General features: G+C 50.1%; 1 protein-coding gene across 1 annotated transcript in view; it reads left to right on the top strand.

Annotated features, from left to right (window-relative positions):
* The first annotated feature begins 1,873 nt into the window (after positions 1-1,873).
* The window catches only part of bltp3a (bridge-like lipid transfer protein family member 3A), a 34,284-nt gene continuing 14,540 nt past the window's right edge, over positions 1,874-21,617 (top strand). Inside the window, exons 1-11 of the mRNA XM_029246399.1 lie at positions 1,874-2,130; positions 9,340-9,502; positions 9,628-9,666; positions 9,951-10,042; positions 10,626-10,815; positions 11,378-11,518; positions 12,456-12,626; positions 15,328-15,508; positions 18,651-18,737; positions 19,950-20,099; positions 20,606-20,763. Of these exons, the coding sequence (XP_029102232.1) occupies positions 2,087-2,130; positions 9,340-9,502; positions 9,628-9,666; positions 9,951-10,042; positions 10,626-10,815; positions 11,378-11,518; positions 12,456-12,626; positions 15,328-15,508; positions 18,651-18,737; positions 19,950-20,099; positions 20,606-20,763 (1,416 nt within the window). The 5' untranslated portion in view covers positions 1,874-2,086. The remainder of the gene's footprint in view (positions 2,131-9,339; positions 9,503-9,627; positions 9,667-9,950; positions 10,043-10,625; positions 10,816-11,377; positions 11,519-12,455; positions 12,627-15,327; positions 15,509-18,650; positions 18,738-19,949; positions 20,100-20,605; positions 20,764-21,617) is intronic.

The raw sequence follows: 21,617 nt of genomic DNA, 5'->3' as shown, positions 1-21,617 counted from the left end.
GTTGTTAAAGAAAGTACACGCTTTGTCTGAAACCACTTGTCCCAAGTGGGGTCGCGGTGAACCGGAGCCTAACTCGGCAACACAGGGCGCAAGGCTAGAGGGAGAGGGGACACACTCCGGACAGGACGCCAGTCCATTGCAAGGCACCCCAAGCAGGACTTGAACCCCAGACCCACCGTGATCCCGCTCGGGACAAGCGGTTGTTGATGGCGAATGGTTACAAAGCTTTGTAGGAAGTTTATTAATTAATAGCATTAATTTTGGAATCATTCTCATTTGCACAGTACTCTAGATTAGTAAACAGATAAATTATGAATTTCCAAATAATTATGATTTTCCAAATGACACATGATCTAAACATGATGCATCAAGGCAACACACCACTTGCATTACAACGTCCAGCATGTTGCACACACGGATGTTCTACCAAGAGAGTTGCACAACTCTTTCACTGTTCGTTCAGCTGTTGTTGCGGACTAGACTGCACTTGCCTGAGTAATGCTGTCTCGGTTGAGCAGCCTAATTGATTCAGGAATGAGAGAATTCTTAAACCTGTTGAGTCTACACCTCGGGGCTCTGTACCGTCAGGGCACAAGGGCACGACCAGGTATTCGCCGATCAGCACATGTGAGAAGTCCGAAGAGATGCTGCGTGCAAGCCTTTTCATGTTCTTCCGGAAAGCTGCCCGAAAGCACTGCTCACAGTGCCTGGGCATTGCGAGTGTGGGTTCGAATCCGACTCAAGGTGTGCAGAGTTGGCGTGTCTCGGTTTGTGAGGAAGAAGGCAACGGCGAACCACGTCAAAGGACCTATTTACCATGCAGACCATGCCAGCGGTCAACACGAGTCGAATTAGACTCCAGGACGGTTACCCTACTGTACCGCGTTGACCCAAAAGCAACGGGCCTTTCCGCTCCCAGCCTGTAGCTATCTGTAAAATGCACTCCGACAGAAGTGTGGGACCGTTGTGTTGGTCTCACAAAGACGTATAAGAGCTGTACCTGAGACTTAGAGTTGTAGCCCTAAATAAACCAATTATAATGCTTTTATTGATAGTGTAGATAATGAAAAAAAGCTGAAAGTGTCTCGAAGTTGACAAACACTGGTTGTGCACTACCCGCTGCACCATCGTGCCGCATTTCCGGTTCCAGTTGTGTTCAGAAGGCCAGCAAACACGTCTTAATTTTGTTTTTGACATCAGTAGTTCAGAGTGTCAGACAGTACCGTGGTATAACTGGTATGGCTGTCTTTCTGTTAAACCTGAGACCAGGTTATCATAAGTCCTCCAAATTCCTTCCAAGATTGCGCGCCATCCTGTGAGGCACTGAAGAAGATATATAGGGAAATTTTTTATAAAATATCTAAGTGAAGAAAGCTTCATTCAAAATAATTTAACAGGAATAGGTGTAGCTTCAAAAATTTTTAAGTGGAACATCCTTTAAACGAGGAGTCAGTTTGCAAAAGTTACATTTGTAAAAAGTGAAAATGAATGAAATAAATGTGATATTTTGTCGGTGGTCAACATGTTTTTATGCTCAAGAGGTGGCGCTGCAAATGTTACGATCTCATTAGCGAGTCCCAAACGTAAACTGCGCCATTTTGGCTCAAACGGCAACGTCGTGCTGTAGAAAACCGTTAACTTTTTTATTTACCATCCCCAAAGTCACCATTTTACCAGGGAGACGTCAAGCGAAGCCATTTTGGCTCAAACGAGAATCGAAGTGTTGGAGAATGTAGGCGCTTTCTCGTTAAAGAGTCGGAAAGTGAAGCCATTTTGGATCATTCAGGGAATTTGGTGCTGTGGCGTATGGTCGCTTTCTCATTAGGCATTCGGAAAGCAGAGCCATTTTGGCTCAAAAGAGGACGTAAGCGTATCATGTACAGCCCACGGTCGCAGCCGCAGTCTTAGTCGCTGTGTTTTGTGGGACAGTGGAGGACTGTGTGTGTCAGCCGCCGGGTCGCTAATACTCTGCGCTCGGGCTTTTTGAAGATGCTGGTCGTCGAGGGAGATGTGGGGGATGTGGTGAGAGCAAGAGGACGCCCTTAGGAAAGCCCTTCCTTCGGCTCCCGGACCCGAGCACTCGGCCATGGCGGGGCTCATCAAGAAACAGATCCTGAAGCATTTGTCCAGGTGGGTGCCCCTCTCTGTGACTGACTGTGTGTCTGTCTCGAGTGTCTGTCCTTCTCGTGAGCGCGTGCGTTCACTTCGCGATCCTGACAGCTCAACTGACGTCAGGCGCGGGTCCGCCGCTCGTCCGGTCTCTCACGCGCCGCGTCCGTATTTTCGCGATCGATGGAACGAATCCCGGGCGGGCGCCGGACGAGAGCAGCGTGTTCCGTGGCACCGGACTGCGTACATGGAGACAGATCACACAGCGAAGCGACTGCGTTGGCGTCATCGCCCATCACCTCGTGCTCGTGTCATCTGCCAGCAGCAGCGCGAGCTCTAATGCGCGCATATTCGTGGCAGATGGACCATCTGTGGTGTCTGATGTTGAGACTGGCTGTCTATATCCCATCCAGCCAGGGAACCCGCTTCTCACCAGTTTGTTGGGTGTTTAAATTATTATTATTATTATTATTATTATTATTATTATTATTGCACTAAATGACAGTGGCTGCGTGTGGTCCTGCTGACCCTCCTTCTCCTTCTCCATACAGAGTTATTCATTCAGCTTATACCTGATTTTTACTGTGACTTACCCATTCTCCTGCTTCAGTGCAGTTTGTTTAATGCTGTTCCAAAGACAAATCAGTGTAACCAGTTTCATAAAACACACTCATCATACCTTTTATTATCATCATCATCATCATCATCATCATAATCATCCATTTAACGGACACCTTTATCCAAGGTGACTTACAGTGTTTGACTGCCAGCTGTACATTGATTCGCTCGTTTACACCGCGGGGTATTCTTTCTGTATCAGTTCAGGGTAAGTGTCGTGGACAGGGGTACTACAGGTGGAGCGGGATTCAAACCAAGAACCTTCAGATTGCAAGGTGACAGGCCTCCCTGCTGTGCTGTGCGGCGGAACAGCGTGACAGCCCTGTGCCAGAATCTCCTTCACGCTGCTACTCCTTTACCGCACGTCGGGCGCCCCGTTGAATCGGGGGACTGACAGCTGTGTTCTGTTGTTCGCTCTGTGTGTGTGTGAGATTGTTGTCAGGTCTCCCCTGACAAATAAATGTATCAGTGCTTCATTGGGGGAGACCTGATAAGACACACACACACACACACACACACACACACACACAAAGTGCAATTCAGAGTCACCGATTCCCTTGAAACAGATTTGAACCCATGTCAAATTGCACCACCCAGGGAACGTGAGGCATCGCTCTTACTTGCTGTGTCACAGTCCCGCCCAGCTGGAATGATGGGCTTCGCTGCCTTCAGCATTGTCTTGCGTGCAGGGTGGGGGTGTCCTGGATTCACAGGGCCTCGCATGGAGGTGGGGAAAAAGGAAGGGCTCTGCTCGGCAGCGCCTGGGTTTCCCGAAAGTAGCCATCGTGTCGCTGAGGAGGGGGGTCGCACGTCCAGCTGCCGGAGGGAACGAGAACGTTGCTGGGCGGCACCTCGCAAACACGATCGCGGCTTCGCTCCGTTAGAGAAACGAGGCACGGCGGGGCGGCGCGCGATGCCGCCGCCGCCCTGTCTTCGGACCCATTCGCGTCCACCTCCCTCCTCATCCACGCTTGAGCACATCGTCGGTTGGCGATGGGCCTCGCCCTCAACTGGCTGCTGAGCTCTGAGCCCCGTCGTTTGAAGGCTTTTATTGAAGAGCTGACAACATGTCTCTCAATGTGCATCGCCGTGTTCCTTCTCACTAGCGTGGGGCCAGAAACGGCCGTAGCGGCAGCAGCCCTCTGTTTACTCTTGCCTTGGCGCCGGTCACCTCGCTTTGGCACCTTTTCCCGTCCTCTAAATAGAAGGGCTTGGCGGCCGGGATCCTTCTCCTGTTAACATACGCTTAGTTCTGCGTTCGGTGGTAGAGGAGTGCGAAGCCCTGGAAGTAGTGTGTGTGTGTGTGTGTGTGTGTTCTGCAAGGAAGCTGTGAGATGTTAGTGAATGCGGTCCCCGGTTACACAGCAATCCCCCGCCCCGTCCCACAGTGGAGTGCGTGTGCTTCGCTGGCCGGATCTCGACAGTCAGCGGGCAGAATGCCGCTCCGCTCGTTTTCACGCTGCCGGCGAAGCGTGCGACGCTTGCGGGACGTGCGAATGTGTGAAGCGACACTCGCCACACGCTGGACCTGCTCGCTAGGACGGCCTCCTCCCCCACCGAGCTGCCTTTCCCAAGCCTGTAGGCCAAGTGTCGGGGTGGACGGGGTGCGGGAGGTGCTCAGCTGTGTGGAGTAAAGGGCTCCGGCCGATTGGTGACACACTGCCGGTGACCGGTGTTCTCTGCGTGCGTGCGTGTGTGCGTGTGTACTCTGTTTTCCCTGTCCCTCAGGTGCTTCATGTAAAACATCTGTTCTCCTGCTGTGTATGAAATATGTCCCTTTTGTACTATTGTCTTTACCGCATTTACAGTAGGTCCCCGGTTTTCGCTTACGCTGGACGAGGAGTTGAGTTGTAACTCAAGAAGCTCCCAAGTGCGGTGCGATCTGGAGTGGGTTAAGGGCCCTCCATCGGTTCTGTACTTTTATTCTCTGCTAATGAGAAACTTAAGGCAGTAATTTCTTTTAAGAAATTGAAAAAGCAGTTTAAGTTGTTCGTTTTTTTACGTCGAAGCACGGACGACAGCTGCGAATCCGCTTCTGCTTGGAGGAGATACGTAGAGGTGGAGGATGACGGAGAGGCGGCAGTTAAAAAGTGGTCGATGTAGGAGGCGTAGCATCATCTGCAGCATGTTCGCCTTCTCCACTCTTTCAGGTTGCATTGGTGTAAGTTCTCTACTTAAGTTGTAAGTGGGAGACTGTATTGTGTTAGTTTAGCCCACATCCTTATTACGTTATTGCATTTCTTTCCCAAAGAGCTGGATCGTATCTTGGAAGTTCACTGTCTACATGTGTATTGCTCGTGTTCGCTGGACCTTCTTCCCTACTGCCTGCACACAATTGCCGTGGGCGACTTGAGATGGGAGGTCGAAGCCTAGTTGGGTTTGACACCGTGGGTTGCTATGCAGAGCGGCGTAACGCACACAAACACACTCATGAAGGGCAATTTAGAATCCCCGGTTCACTTGAAACTAAGGCCTTTGGAATGTGGGAGGAAACCAGAGCACCTGCAGGAAATCCACATGATCATAGGGAGAACATGCAAACACAACACAGACTGAGCGGGTATCGAACTCACATCTAAAGAGCCCGGGTGCTGTGAGTCAGTAGTGCTACCTGCTGCGCCACCGTGCCGCACGAAAACCGCTATTTGAATGGGAAAGGAGTGGAAAGGCCCTCTTGTCCTGTATGATGGCGCCAGCTACTTTGCAATACTTTTATTGTTCTGGGGAAGGGGTGTGAGTCATCGGGGTAAGAGGGCTCCGCTGATGCATGTCCACTTCAGTGCCGCTCCGGACTGCTCTGCTGTCTTTGGCTTTCACACGCTGTGAGCACACGGGGGGGGGGGGCACCAGAAAAAAAACCAAACAAAAAACAGATCTCGCTCTTGTCTCGACAGCAGGACTGTTGGTTGGCTGGTTGCCACTCGAGGGTCACCAGGTGGTAAGTGTTTCCATACTCATTTAAAAACAAGTGGACCATTAATGCCCTGCCCAGACTGGAAAAAACTGAGTCTATTAGAGTAAATGTGGGTTTCAGTTTAATAGACCATTGAATCATTTATATTCACGGTCATCCATTTATCAGATTCTTTTCTCCGAACTGATGTATATATGCTTCACCTGTAAACAAAGAGATGTAGAGGCAGACACGTGGTGCTCAAAGTACGGTCTGTGTCTACCGCGGTTTTACCACGGATGCATTACGCGATGGACCGGGTCCTGCTCTCCAGTGGGTCTGGGGTTCAGGTCCTGCTTGGGGTGCCTTGCGACGGACTGGCGTCCCGTCCTGGGTGTGTCCCCTCCCCCTCCGGCCTTACGCCCTGTGTTGCCGGGTAGGCTCCGGTTCCCTGTGACCCCATATGGGATAAGCGGTTCAGAAAGTGTGTGTGTGTGTGTGTGTGTGTGTGTGTGTGTGTGTGTGTGTGTGTGTGCATTACGCGATTAGCTTCACGTACATTTGATAGGTAAAACTCAAGTGTTCATGGCAGAAGGTGGGATGCAAATTCTTTGAGCTGTTAGATGAGGAGAGAAGTAGGTCTGGAAGAGGTGTGTTTTGAGATCCTTATTGAATGCTGAAAGGGATTCAGCAGCTCTGAGGGACAAGGGGAGCTCATCGCAACACATCAGAATGATCAGAATCTGATTTCTGGCCTCACACCTCTGGAGTGTCTCACTTTTTGCTTGTTTATTTTTTAATTTTTCCAAATGGACTATTAGTGCTGCCGAGGGCCCATGAGGGAGTCTTGGCGTATCGGCGTCCTTGAAGGTAAACTCGGTGTTCAGCCCGAGTCATCAGAGCGCTGTCTCCTATCTATCTCTCCGCTGCTGTGCTCCCAAGGAGTCCTGCGCCGAGTGCCACTCCGCTTCCTGCCCACATCCGTTGAGCAGCCGGTTGGCACAGAGACAGCGGGAGGGCTGCGAGTTGGTGGGGGGGGGCCTGCATCTGTGTCTCTGTTGCGCTGGAACACACAGGTAATAAAAGTGACGCGGCGCTCCAGGCGCTACGTGTGTCACTGTTGGTGATGTCGCTGGTTATGGCTCACGGCATGGAGAAAGACCCCCCACAAGCATTTGTTCAACTGGAGCTTCGTAACTTTTCAACGCAGTCGGGGTCTCTCTGTTGGTACCTCCAGGATGGGGTCTCTCCCCGCTGGAGCGCCACCGCTCTGCCGAGGACCGCGCAGCGCGTAAAACTCAACTTGTCCCTCTGTGCTCCATGTTAAATAATTTATTCCCTCTTGTTCCTGTCTTGGCGCAGCAGGTGGCGTAGTGCTTGGAGCTGCTGCCTTTCACTTGAAGGACCCAGGTTTGAATCCCACCTCATGCTGTAACGTCCATGATCGAGGTACTTACCATAAAATTGCTCCAGTAAACTCACCCTGCTGTATACATGGGTAAATCTCCCTTTGAAGGCCCTCGCCCCTGGCGCGCGCTGAGCTGCTTTTCCGGCTCCTTCCTCTTATAAGGCCTAAGCGGGAGCGGTTGAAACAGGCGTTCTTCTGAGCCGGTGCGGAATTCTCCGCTCTGTGCGTGTTTTCTCACGCGTGTTTGAGGGACCGTGGCCGACGAGCGCGGCGCCGAGCATCCTGGCCACGGGAGAAGAAAAACCCGTGAAAGTTAATTCCCGCTGACAAACAGCTTGTCTTACGTGCTGCTTCGACAAGAGTTTAGCAGCTTTATATGGCAGCGGTTGCTCACGTGTGTGTGTGTGCGTGCTTGGGAGAAAGAGTGATCGTTGCTACAGTACTCAGTTTACCAAGGAGGTGTGACCAGGGCGCTGATCGCATTGAGGAACTTGTCATCCCAACTTAAACGGCATCTGCTGCCATGCTCTTTCCCAGGATCCTCTTACTGTAATGCGGTAAATGTTTAGGCCTGGTGGGGTTTCGGACTGCCTGTGCTTGTTTTACGAGATCTTGCCGCGTTTATGCGTTTAATGCAGAATAAACTGGTCTCTCATCAAAGACGTACCTCGTTCAGATTCGTGCCCTATCCTTCTGGGATGGGCTCTAGACCACCGCGACCCTTCCTTAGAGTTACATTTATTCATTAACGGGAGGCTTTTCTCCAAAGCAGCTTAGAGGGTGAAGTTACCAGGGCGAGTCGCAAGTGTAGTGATTAGTGTTGCTGCCCTTGGACACGGAGGTTCCAGGTTCAAATCTCACCTCCGGCTGTAGTACCCTTGAGCGTGGTACCGACCTTAAAATTGCTTGAGTGAAAATCACCCGGCTGCATAAATAGGTACCTTAACAGTGTAAGTCACTTTGGAGAAAAGCGTCAGCTAAATGAATACTTGTGAGTTGCCTATAATTATTTATGCAGCAGGTTAATTTTTACTGTATCAATTAAGGGTGAGAGGGGGGGTGCGGTGGCGCGGTGGGTTGGACCGGGTCCTGCTCTCCGGTGGGTCTGGGGTTCGAGTCCCGCTTGGGGTGCCTTGCGACGGACTGGCGTCCCGTCCTGGGTGTGTCCCCTCCAGCCTTGCGCCATGTGTTGCTGGGTAGGCTCCGGTTCCCCATGACCCTGTATGGGACAAGCAATTCAGATAGTGGTGTGTGTGTGTGTCAGCCTTGCGCCCTGTGTTGCTGGGTAGGCTCCGGTTCCCCATGACCCTGTATGGGACAAGCAATTCAGATAGTGTGTGAGTGTGTGAGATAATTCAGGGTGAGTACCTTGATCAAAGGTGCTACAGCAGGATATGGGATTTAGTCTGTTGAGAGGAACGCTGCAGCTCTTCAAGTAATCCACCTGTTATCCTTGTTCCCAGTTTATTCTGCTGCTTTACAGTAAGTGGTTATGGAGAGTGGGACTATGTGTGGATTTTCAGTTTTCTTCCTTATAAGGGGTTTTTTTTTTTTTTTTGGCGTGGTTTGGGGGGTGGTAAAATCTTGTTTGGTTCATAGACACCCTCTGAAAACACAGTTGTGCCATATCTCAAGGCAACAAGGTGCACTTTGACAGGTGAAGGAGGGAGGATTGTGAGAGCCACCCCAGCCACGTGCAGACTCACGATCAGGGGACGCAGGGTAAGATTTACCTGACAAACCGCTGCTCATCCTTGGGCGATCATAGGTGGAAGTGTCGTTTACCTCCGGGATGGCGTTGTGACCTAAGGGCTCAACAGGTGTCTTTTCAGCTCCGAGCTCAACCACGTGACCCGAGCGAGTCGAGACCAACAATAACTCCGACAGCAATTAATCCAGCCCTAGAGGACGTGTTTCGGGAGAAAAACAGTCGCGGTGTTGCAGTGAATTCCGGGTGCAGCACTGGACCGTGCGTGTCTTTATTATTTGGACTGTGCATATCCGTATCCCAGGAATGTGTGATTGCTGCGCCAGTTACACTGCTTACTCTGTTCCCTTTTTCTGTTTCACCCTTTCTGCGTAATGCCAGATAAGGGAGCTGTTAGTTCTCCCAAGCGAGGGATTTAAATCAAGCTGGATGGAGAACGTCCGCTTTGGTCTCCGGCCAGCCCGGCATCTCCGCTGATCCCCGGTGCCTTAACTACAGCCTTACACACAAAAGTTTGAAGCCATGTTAGTGTGGTAAGTCCCTAGCAGCAGGCTGCAAAGCTACTTTGCACCTCACCTGTTGCTGTACTTGTGGCCCCCGCAGGTTCACCAAGAACCTGTCCCCGGACAAGATCAATCTGAGCACGCTCAAGGGCGAGGGGCAGCTGTCGAACCTGGAGCTGGATGAGGAGGTGCTGCAGAACATGCTGGATTTGCCCACCTGGCTGGCCGTCACACGTGTCTACTGCAACAAGGCTGCCATCCGGGTGAGGGAGAGGGAGAGGGAGAGGGAGAGGGAGAGGGAGGGGGGAGGTATGGGAGGACCACTGTAAAGAACCACAGCTGGGAGCAAGAGGCTGTCATTCAGTTTGTCTTCTGGTGTCTCCTCCAGATACAATGGACGAAGCTGAAGACTAACCCCATCTGCCTGGTAAGGAGGCACAATGCTCATAGGAATGCGTTTTTTTTATTTTTTAATTTTTAATTTTTTTTTTTTCTTCCCCTGCCCTCTTGGCACATTAATATTTCTTTTGTCACAGTGACTCTTTGCACACTTTCCGCCTGCTGTGGACCCGTTGCTCTAAGACCGTGACGCTCCGCTGCCTTTCTCTCGCTTCCCGCCTGTTTTCTTTCGCCATGTGGGTCTTAGTTTGCCCTTGAGGTTTTGCTTTTCGTAAGACTGACCCAGATGCCACCCGCGCCCCTTTTCTGCAGTTCCTGGATAAGGTGGAGGTAGAGATGAGAACCTGCGAGGAGCCACGTCCCCCCAATGGCCCTTCTCCCATTGCCATCACTGCTGGTCAAAGGTCAGAGCATGTGGATGTTGTAAAATTCAAACATACATTTATTTATTTCTCGGATGCATTTCTTCAAAGCAGCTTATAATGTTAAACGATGTACACTGATTTATAATTTGTTTATACAGCTGGGTAGTTTTTATTAAATTCAGGGTAACACTGAATGCTACTCCTGCAGGAGGTGGGATTCGAACCTTGATTTCCCCCCCCCCCCGCAAATACTATGTTGCCAAACATACACACACACACACATTTTCTGAACCGCTTGTCCCATACGGGGTCGCGGGGAACCGGAGCCTACCCGGCAACTCAGGACGTAAGGCCGGAGGGGGAGGGGACACACCCAGGACGGGACGCCAGTCCATCTCAAGGCACCCCAAGCGGGACTCGAACCCCAGAACCACCGGAGAGCAGGACCTGGTCCAACCCACTGCGCCACCGCGCCCCCTATTTTGTTACCAAACAAAGAACAATAATATATGTAGTTACAGGTAGAAGAACGAGTTGTTTCCGACATTGAGCTGTTAATTTGCTGTGACGGGTTTATCACACATGTTCGCCCTGTCTCTGTTTGCTGTGTGTCCACGTGCAGTGAGTATGGCTTCGCGGAGAAGGTGGTGGAAGGCATGTCCGTGGTCATCAACTCCATCGCCATCAGGGTGCAGGCGCGTGCCTTCCGTGCCTCCTTCGAGCTCTGGCAGCTGCAGGGCACCAGCCTCAACCCCAAGTGGCAGCGCAGCGACCTCCGCTACACCCGCATCACGGACCCGAAGAGGGGGGAGGTACGCCTCATGTCCCATCCCTTTAGCCGTTATGCAGAGCAGATGGGGTGTCAGACGGGGGGCATCCAGTCTTGTATGGAGCTGCCTGCTGAAGCCGCCCTCCTCCGTTTCCCTGGGCCATTCATAAATTCATTCATAGATTTTCCACAGTTTTCCATTAATTGCCATTAATTCCTACACCACCAGGGGCAGCAGGTGGCACAGTGGTTACAACTGCATCCTTTGGACCCAGGTTTGAATCATACCTGCTGTTATAGTGCACTTGATCAGGGTTCTCACCATGAACTGATAAAGCAAAAATTATCTGTTAATCAGCTGTGTAAAATCAGCTTAAATGATTGAATGGGTAAATAATTAAAAGAATCTCACTTTGGAGGAGAACATCAGATAAATTAATTCATGTTAATGTGTATCTGGCTGATCTGTACATGCTGAGAGTACTCTGTGGAGTCAGCAGGGGTGGGAGTTTAAGACGGTATAACCAGTTTAGTCTGTGTGTGTGTGTGTGTGTGTGTGTGTGTGTGTGTGTGTGTGTGTGTGTGTGTCTGTGTACCCACTCCAGGTCCTGACTTTCAAGGAGATCAACTGGCAGAGCCTGCGTATTGAGGCGGACGCCATGGAGGGCGAGGAGCAGGACCTGGGAAGCACGCCGCTGCGCCTCATCACCAACCAGGGCCGCATCCGCATCGCACTCAAGCGCAGGGTGAGTCCCCTGGGGCGGCTCGCGGGGGGGTAAGTGGTCGGAACAGGGCCAGGATGAGGGACTCGACATACGTGAGCAGACGGACTGGCTGCCGTCCACCGGGAGGAGATCAGTTAAGAGCTCGAAGGTTGTCTGGTGGAGAAGGGCTTGGACGCATGTCTCTACTGTCCTTCTTCAAGTGCTCCGCCTCCGTTTTTTTTTTTTTTTTTTTTTTTTCTTTTACACCATACAGCGCATGAAAGAGAACATTTCACAATCCACGCACAGCTATTTTTGTGCACAGCGTGTCCTTGGGGGGGGTGGGGTTGGGGAGAAATGAGTTCTCAGATCACACACTCAGATTGAGGAAGTGTTCTGCACAGCACAGTGGAGAAATGCAGTCTGCTTTGACCCATTAAGAAGCGCGATTTCTCTGACACACACACACACACACACACACACACACACACAGAATCATATTACAGGCCGCGTTAATTACACGCTGCATCCGGACATACAGTGTGGATATTAGATATTAGAAGACAAAGTCGGGTGCAGAGGTGTAATATCAGTCTGTTCTCTTATTCCCAGCTGCATGAATGAAAGTTTGAATTTTTTTATATTTGCATGACATTCATGCTGTAGCAACAAAGATAAATATGAAACTGAACGCATCTGGATGGATGGATGGATGAATGCATCTGTAATTTATACTGGCAGTGAAAACATGAATATTAATTGAAATAGTCTATTTGCAATGCACTGGGTAAAATAATGAGTACAAAGGAGTCTTCAGCAGGAAGTGAGTGACCATCATCGACTTGGAAGTGAAGCGGTCTAAAGGAGTGTATATGAGCACCGTACTTCCGGAAGGACACGGCGGCAATTCTGGAAAGAGCCACGTGTGAGTGACTGAACAGTGACCGCAGTATTTCTGACCGTGCCCCCCTCTGCCCAGGTGAAGGACTGCAACGTGCTGGCCTCGAAGCTCCTCTTCATCCTGGACGACCTGCTCTGGGTGCTGACCGACTCGCAGCTCAAGGCTGTCATTCACTACGCCAAGTCCCTGAGCGAGGCCATGGAGCGCTCGGCCCAGCAGAGAAAGAGCATGGCCGGCGAGTCCCTGCAGGTGGGGTCTTACGGCCGCCTCTCAAATCTGGGGCGCGTGCAGGCGCTTCGCCCGTATCGACTCCGGCAGCAGCATTTGAGGTGCTAGTAAAGAGGTTATCACTTAAATGGCAGGGTGGTGCAGCGGGTAAAGCTGGTGCATCAACGCTAGTGAACTGCTTATCCGGACGTAGGTGTGATTTCGACCCAGCGCCACTCACCCTTACTTTACACCGTTATATTTACATTTATTTTGACACCTGACACTGTGCTACCTAGACTTTTATTCCCTTCATACGGTACTGCTGCTAGAGTATTGATACTCTATCGGTTAAGGCTAAGTACCGGAGTACTTCGATTGCAGCACGACGCTCTGTTCGTTACGCCACCCGCTGTATTTCCATTTCGATGTGTAACCGTGACGTGCCAGGATGTGTCAGATTCAAGGACTGACCAGGTGTGCGATTCTGTGCCTACAGAATGAAATTATTTGCTCATATTAACTAATGAGCTAGAAATGGCTTTTCAGCATTTCGACACGAACCAAACGCAACTAGCAGAAATTTAGCCGAAATGTGCACCTTGCCAAATTATCTCTAGTGTGTCCGCTAAACGTAAACCCAGCACTCCAACGATCCTTCCTTCATGCCGTCATTGGCTGATTCGCCGCCGCACCTGGTGCTCGTCGCCGCCGAAACGAGCCGCCCGTCCCAGCCTCCGACGGTACCATGATTACACTCAACAGGAGGGTAACGGCGATGACTGGAGAACAGAGACATCCACACGGAGCAGCGTGATATACGATTCCCTTCCCTTTGTCCCCCTGAAGCCGGATGCTGCACAGTTACTGGTTACTGATACTGCTGTTTGCCCTCTGAAATGCACTGCTTCTACCCCCGCTTTCTTTCAGTTTTAGGGAGTGAGATCATCATATGATCTACCCCCCCCCCCCACTCCCCCCGCAACCGCAACTCCACCACACTGCCAGCTGTTGGATGAGAGTGCGTCTTCTGTCATTGTTGCATGACTGATGCAGCCTTTATCCATGACGCATTCATTTCTGTTCCTATTGAATCAACGTAATAATAATTACATTTATTTATTTATTTATTTAGCAGATGCTTTTCTCTAAAGCGACTTCCAGTGAACTCTATGTAGTGTTATGAGCCCACACACCTTATTAACCGTGGTGATTTACACTGCTAGATACACTGCTTACACTGGGTCACTCATCCATACATCAGTGGAACACACTGTCTCTGTGTGAACCTGAACAACATGTCTTTGGAGTGTGGGAGGAAACCAGAGCACCCGAAGACTTAGACTGCTAGATACACTACTTACACTGGGTCACTCATCCCTACATCAGCGGAACACACACACTCTCTCCGTCACTCGCACACTATGGGTGAACCTGAACAGCACGTCTTTGGTATTTGCTATGTCTAATATCCTGATAATAGCAATGCAGTTATATGGCTCGCTCTCATTTCTGCATATGACTGTGTTGTGGTGTATTTGCAAATTAACCTTTTGTTTTTTTAAGGCAGCTTTATTTGTCATGTTTTTTTTCTTTCTGGTTTTAAAATTAAGAGGCTTACTGATAATACATATAAATACAGGAAAAGCTGTTGTTCCAGTTCAGGACTTTTGCTTTTCATGCTACGGTTCACGTACAGTTTAAACAGGTCAACAACAAAAATCCTGCCCCCCCCCCCAGCTTTACCTTACATTTATATATGCAGTATTTATTTAGCTGGTGCTTTATTCCAAGGTGGGGGGGCTGTGGCGCAGTGGGTTCGGCCGGGTCCTGCAGTGTGGCGGGTCTGGGGTCAGGTCCCACTTGGGGTGCCTTGCAATGGACTGGCGCCCCGTCCTGGGTGTGTCCCCTCCTCCTCCTCCTCCTCCTCCAGCCTTGCGCCCTGTGTTGCCGGGTTAGGCTCCGGCTCGCCGCGACCCCCGCGTGGGACAAGCGGCTTCAGCCTGTGTGTGCTTGTGTGTTTCTTCCAAGGTGACTTACGATGTTAATCTACTTACAACGATTTACTAGTTTATACATCTGGGTAATTTTTACTGCCTCAGTTCAGTGTAAATACCTCACTCAAGAGCATCACAGTTGGAGGTGGGATGAAACGACTACGTCGCCTACTCTCCCCACGTCTGTTTGTCTCGCCGTCAAGCCGCCGGGCACCGGAGAACAGATGAAATCAGGCTAATCTCCCACCACGGGGGTCCTTACTATAATCTGCTCAGAGCCCTCAAGCCTTTCGGCGGAACAATCCTACTTTGGCCAGAAAAGTCAACTTTCGCACATTTCCAGTTAATACTTCGCACTTTCTTCACACGCAGACTGACGCGCAGTGTGACCGCTGCCAGTCCCGCTGGAGCGCGTCCACAGCTTCCGTCCGTTTCTGCTGCTCGCGCATAATGCTGTGTTGGAGGTGTCGGAGAAACAGCTAAACCCTTCTTTAGAGTAAACCGATGTAATCATCTGTTATTTACTCCTTGTCCCTGACTTTTTTAACTGGGGAGTTTTTCCTCATGCCATTCAAATGTGGAGTGAGACGAGGTGGGAGGGGAATTGGAAATTGGGGGTCGTGATGGCTGTTGAGGGAGGCGGGGGGTGGGGGTTAGGAGGGTTGACTTAATGGGCAGGAGAAACCGCTCTGTGTGACGCAAATGATTTCTTTGCGAGTTAAAGGGGAGGTGTGTGTTTTATGCAGACCGCACCCCCCTCCCCTGGTGCGCACACCCTGTGGAGTGAGCCGGCACCCTCTCCCAGCGGAGTTCCCAGCAATCTCAGCCAGTACTTTGAGCTCCATGATGTGAAGGAGTCCTCTTACCACACCTTCATCTCCCGCCTGGACCTGCACATCTGCAACGACAGCTCCTCGCAGGACCCAGGTGACACCCCACCCCCCAAATATCCATCCCACGTGCAGGTTATCCTCCTTTCGTCGGCTTCATTGTAAGTCGAAAATCGATCCCCTTATACGGTATTATGTGAACCATAAGGATAAACGGTATAAAAAATGAACATGCATAAATGCTATATTGTATAATTATACTTTGTTTACTATTTAGTCGTTGTTTTCACACATTATTAATGTTAAAATAATGAGAGCTGTTGCCTTAGGACCCAAAGGTCATAGGTTCGAATCCCACCTCCAGGTGTAGTACCCTTGAGCAAAGTACTTGCCCTAATAAAATTACCCAGCTGTATTACCCAGGGTAAGTAACTGTAAGTTGCTTTGGAGGAAAGCTAAAGGATAAATGAATAAATTTATTGTAAATATTTCCACTCTGCACTATTATTTTCACTTTTATTTCAAAATCTGTTACCTTCCACTTCCAGCACCAGCTGAACGCTCATTTTCTTGCTTGCTAACCATTGAAAATAAAAGGTAACTTGAAGGGAATCGCAAGCAACAAGTTTTGTAAACGAAATGCAGCCGCCGATAGAAATCAAAACGCTCACAGTGACAAGAACAGCTAGGACACACGGAGCGGTCAGCGTTACGAATTAGGGCCAAATGTCACGACTCGGAAATAATATAATGAGGTGGATGGGTGGGAAGGCCATCCTGTGTCTGGATGGTCCTAAGTGACGTGTCATTAGTGAAGGACCGCTTATTGTCTATCCCTGCGTGCTTGTTATGTTCGCTTGAACTGGAAGGAAAAAAGAAGTGAGGGTTCCTAATAAAGACATTATCATTTCTAAAATATAACGTTGCAGTAACGGATGTGATTATCTAGTGCCGTCCTATAGTGCACGAAGGTGGAGCTCCTGACTTCTTGTTTTTATTATTATTTACTCATTTTTCTAGCACAATTGTCCAGAACACCTTACAGTGAGGTCAGTTCAGGGTAAGTACCTTGCTCAGGGGTACTGCGGTGGGAGGAGGGCTGGAACCCCAAACTGGCGCAGGTTAAATAGGGTTTACTGCATCTGCCGGATGGGTATTCTGCGGTCGGCAGGGATGCGGGAGTCGCGGACTTAGTGGGGTCACTTTATGTGCGCTGTCTCACTCGCATTGAGTGAAGGCTCAAAGAGCGCTAGATGGAGACACGTGCTGTCGCTTTGTGTAACGCTGCTCGTTCCACAAGTCGCTGCCTGCAGAACTGAGTCCGATAGGAAATAGAGGCGATCGTGTCGGATGGCGTGGCGCAAATTTACAGAGGTGTCGTGAAAGGGCTGATATGTTAAAGGTTGTGAATCCTTTAGCATTAGAAGTCATGTGAGAACAGGGCAGAGTGTCATTCAGGCATTAATAGGTCCACTGAGGTCGCATAGACAGTACATGGATAGATAATTTAAAAAAAAAATTGATCCTCTAGGAAATTGCAGGGGGTTAGAGCAGCAAACATAGAACACAGTGGTGACAGAAGACACTGCAGCAACACTTGAATTAATAGTGAAAAATATAGACAGCAGATGAAAAAAGCAAGGGGGGGCACAGTGGGTTGGACCGGGTCCTGCTCTCCGGTGGGTCTGGGGTTCGAGTCCCGCTTGGGGTGGCTTGCGACGGACTGGCGTCCCATCCTGGGTGTGTCCCCTCCCTCCCCAGCCTTACGCCCTGTGTTGCCGGGTTTGGCTCCGGTTCCCCGCGACCCCGTCTGGGACAAGCGGTTCAGAAAGTGTGTGTGTGAAAAAAACAAGTTAGCGCATATTTTTTCATTTAGCAGACACTTTTCTCCAAAGCGATACACATCTCAGAGAACAATACAAAGAGTGCATTACATCAACCGATCGAGAGATTCGGATTCAGACACGTAATTTTTCAGTGCTGTACAGGTGGTTCCCGACTTGCATTGGGGTTACGTTCCATGAAACCCGTCGCAAGTCGAAAATATCGTAAGTCGAAAATGCGTTTAATACACCTAACCTACCGAACATCATAGCCCAGCATACGTGCGATGGCCATTACAGGTTTGCTGCCTTCATGCCGGGCAATTATCTTGAGTTTCTCCTCAAGACTAATTTCCCTCCTCTTCTTCTTCCCACCGGTAGCAGGAGACACAGATGGGCATTTCTGTGATATTATGGATGCGCCAAACACAACGTAGATACAAGGGCGTATCTGTATAGCGACCGCATGGCAGACCGGGAGATGCGGATCGCTGTCGCTGACCAGCATCATGAGAAAGTATTGCAGTCCAAATCGCTTGCCTGGGAAAAAAAATCAAAAATCTAAATTCTAAGTACGGTTTTTACTGAATATCTATCGGCAGCTCACCATAGTAAAGACAAAAAAAATCGGAAGTCGAACCATCGTAAATCGCGGACCACCTGTACAGTCAGTTTGTCACAGTCCACCATATGAACCGGTGTACAGTACATGAGTAGCTGCATAAAGGTCTACCCATTATTCAGCAATTTCTAATAAAAAATGATTTAATCATAAACATTTACACGTTTATCATGCACTTGAGAGATCAGGTGAGAAGTGAGTCTGAAAGAGGTGAGTTTTAAGCTGCTTCTTAAACGTAGAGAGGTTCAGCAGTTCTGAGTGAAAGGGGGAGGTCATTCCGCCGCATCGGAGACGGAACCGAAAACCTCCGTGCTTTTGAGTTTGGACCTGTTGCGTGTGGGACCACCAAGCAGGCAGAGGTGGCGGGGCGTAGCGAGTGATCTTGGCCGGTAAGAGGTCAGCACAGCGGAGCGAGCATCTCATTCGTATATGCAATAAAGAGCATCGTTTGTCATTTGTGCCTGAAATGGAAAATAGAAAACGGGCAGCAGAAAACAGCAGAAGCAGATGGTTGTACACGTTACATTGTAAGGAAAAAAACTTATATTCAGCTGCTCGTCTGAAGTACTGGTTTACTGTGGTATGTGACAAATGGACTGAACGCTAGAATCGGCGTCTGCATCCGACTCTATCGGTATCTGTTCTCCGAGACGTGTGTCGCTTTGGAGAAAAGCGTCCGCTGAACGAATTAATGTAAATGTAAGAAGGGTGACGTCTCGGAGCCCGAGCGGGGCGAAAAGCGGTCCTTCGGGGCCCCGCGGGTTTCTGACCGGATGTCGTCCTCCCCCGGACAGATGAGCCTCAGCCCCGGGGGGCCCAGGGGGCCATGCAGCTGACCTTCCGCAAGCTGGGCTTCGACTACTACCCGTTCCACCGGCCTGGTGAGTGCGTGCGCTGGAGGAGGAGCCGCGCCGAAGTCTTTTCCGCCGTTACCTCGACCGTGTGACCATTGCGGTCAGGCTGCTTCACGCAGCACTTCTGTTTGGGAGATAATTTGTAACAGTTTGCACTCACGTTCCTTCCTTTACTCACTAGTTACCGCGCTTACTGTAGCCACGCGCACAGCGATGGAGTGAAGAAAATTGCCTTCACGTGACATTCTGCCCACGGCCTCTATTGTAATATTGCTATATATTTGTGCGTGTGGAGAAAATGCCCGTATTCCTCTGAACTCTTCGCAGAATGATTCCATGAAATGCCCAGAATAAGTTACGCATATAAACCGATCAATGACAAATACGTTGATTTTTATACGAGGGCAAGTGAAAAAGCATCTGCAATAATATTTTTAAAAAATGTGAGACCGTTATTTATTAATGAAACGGTACACTGGGTTCCCCCCCCCCCCCCCCTTACTCCAGTGATTCTGGAATAGGCTCCAGACCACCGCGACCTTGACCACGACAAGTGGGTAGCGAAAATAAATGAATGAATGAATGAATGAGTATATTATCTTCGGGGGGTGTGGTGGCGCAGCGGGTTTGGCCGGGTCCCGCTCTCCGGCAGGTCTGGGGTTCGAGTCCCGCTTGCGTTGCCTTGTGACGGACTGGCGTCCCATCCTGGATGTGACCTCTCCCCCTCCAGCCTTGCGCCCTGCGTTGCTGGGTTAGGCTTTGGTTCGCTGCGACCCTGCTCTCTCTGTGTGTGTGTTAGCTTCTGAGCTTACGAACAACAAATTGTTTCGTCAGTCTGTCTCTTTGTAAATCCAACCCTTACTACACCACTCAATAAAAGCTGAGTAATACTGACGCCTCTCAGTTCATCCGCTGGTCAGACTCTGCATAAAAACCTCAGATAAGGCTATATTCAGGTTTCATCGACCACTCGTGAACCCCCCTACTCTGGGTGCATTTTATTGCCAACTAATTCTTAAAAATAGACAAGATAAAAAAAACATACAGTTCAGAGAAGACAAAATGGAAAAATGTTTGTCCTCTCCAAAACTGCTAACTCAAACGTTTGTACACCGACAGCCAAGGTTATCAGATGTTCGCCAGCGTTTCTTCCAGCAGAAGCTATCTGAGTCCCACATGCCCGAGCTCATTCTTTCCCAAGTGTGACACCGCACCCCCCTCCCCCGTTCCCCCCCCCAGGTGACGGCTGTCGACACTGGGAGCGCTACTGCAGCGCTATGGAGTCTCATGCCCAGTGGGCCGAGAAGCTTCTGCAGGACTTCCGGCGGCAGGAGGAGGGGTCCGGTTTACCGGGGCCACACGCAGAGACGCCCTCCAGAAGGACTCAAGGTACGGCCCCCAACAGGGTCTGCTCGCTCCAACTCCTGGTGCTGAACCTCGGGCACAGGCTCCAAAATACTGCCAAAGCCCGAACGTACAGTACGATGCCTGGAACCAAGCGTCAGATCCATCGCTTAATTCCATCGATTTGGGCAGCGATCTCTTCGCCGTGGAAGGAGATAGTGGCTGTTATCTCCAAATGTTCAAATGTCAAAGGGTTGCAGGAGCTGTGCTTGTCCAGCACTTGATATGGGTGCTAGGCTCCTTCCACTCTTGGTGGAACCTCTATTCTGGGTTTGGAGATCTTCTTTTAAACCCTTCTGATGACTTGGAATAGAATTGCTGTCCATGAACCGCCGGAGTGGTTCTCACTGAGGGATATCTGCTCGGGGACGAAAGAGCGAAGCTTGTCCATCATGAGATGGGGAAGTTGGGCGGCTCCTCCGCCGGGCTCTGCTGAAGAGCACTGGAGAGTATTTGCATAGCTGCATCTCGCTTTTGTCTTCTCTCCGAAGGAGACGGAGACGCCAGCCCTAAGTCGAGCCCCCCCGAGCGAGGACAGGGCTCCCGCCGTAGCTCGGCGGCCCCGGGGCCCGGAGCGGGGCGGTCCCCCTGCAAGAGGCTGCGCTCCAGCTGCGTGGTGGTGCGGGTGGACGACCTGGACATCCATCAGGTTCGTACCACATCCTAACCCTAAAGGTCAGAGTTCAGAGCGCTTCTTTTCCCAAGACGGTAGTTGCCGAACCCATGGCTGCGAACCGAAGGGGCAGCAAGGGCATTTGTGAGGTAATAAAGAAACAATGCAGTTGATGAGGTCATTACTTCACTGACACAATATGGATAAGAATTAATGAGGGTTTTTTGAAATAAGGATTTAATTAAATTGAACGATGCAATTCGACTGATTACTTGAAATAAAGATTATTGAAGTTGTAATTGGAGTCGCTGCGGGTATTTTAGCGCCTGTACACACTTAGAATAATAACGCTTGAGTCCTGTTCACGTCTAATACCTGTTTGCGCTCTTATCCCAATGCAGTGTTATAGGTGACGCTGTAATTTTTTGCGTTTTCAGCTCCCTTATCGATTGCAGTTTCTTCGCAGGATATTTTTGTTTAGAATAAAAAATGTCATTTTTACATTTAGCTGATGCTTTTTTACAAAGTGAATTACAATGTAAAGTTATTACAAGCTTACAGTTATTTATTTACCCATTTATACAGCTGGGTAATTCTACTGGAGCAGTTTAGGGTAAGTACTTTACTCAGGAGTACTACAGCCGGAGGTGGGAATCAAACCTGCAACCTTTGGATCCGAAGGCACTATCGTCAAGCGCTACGCTACCAGCCGTCCCCTAGATTCATAACTATTCCATACCCTGCGATGTACTGGCGTACCATACCAATGCTTCCGGGATAGGCTCCGGTCCACCGTGACCCTGCTCGGGGCAAGCTGTTATCGGAATTGTACGGATGGATGGATAACTGCTGCAGGGTAAATTAAGGAATCGCGTGGGCCCTCAGCCCGG

Source organism: Scleropages formosus, chromosome 19 (genome assembly GCF_900964775.1).
Source record: "Scleropages formosus chromosome 19, fSclFor1.1, whole genome shotgun sequence".
Classification (NCBI taxonomy): Eukaryota; Metazoa; Chordata; class Actinopteri; order Osteoglossiformes; family Osteoglossidae; genus Scleropages; species Scleropages formosus.
Note: the sequence above shows the minus strand (reverse complement) of the source record. Positions and strands in the feature narration are given on the sequence as shown.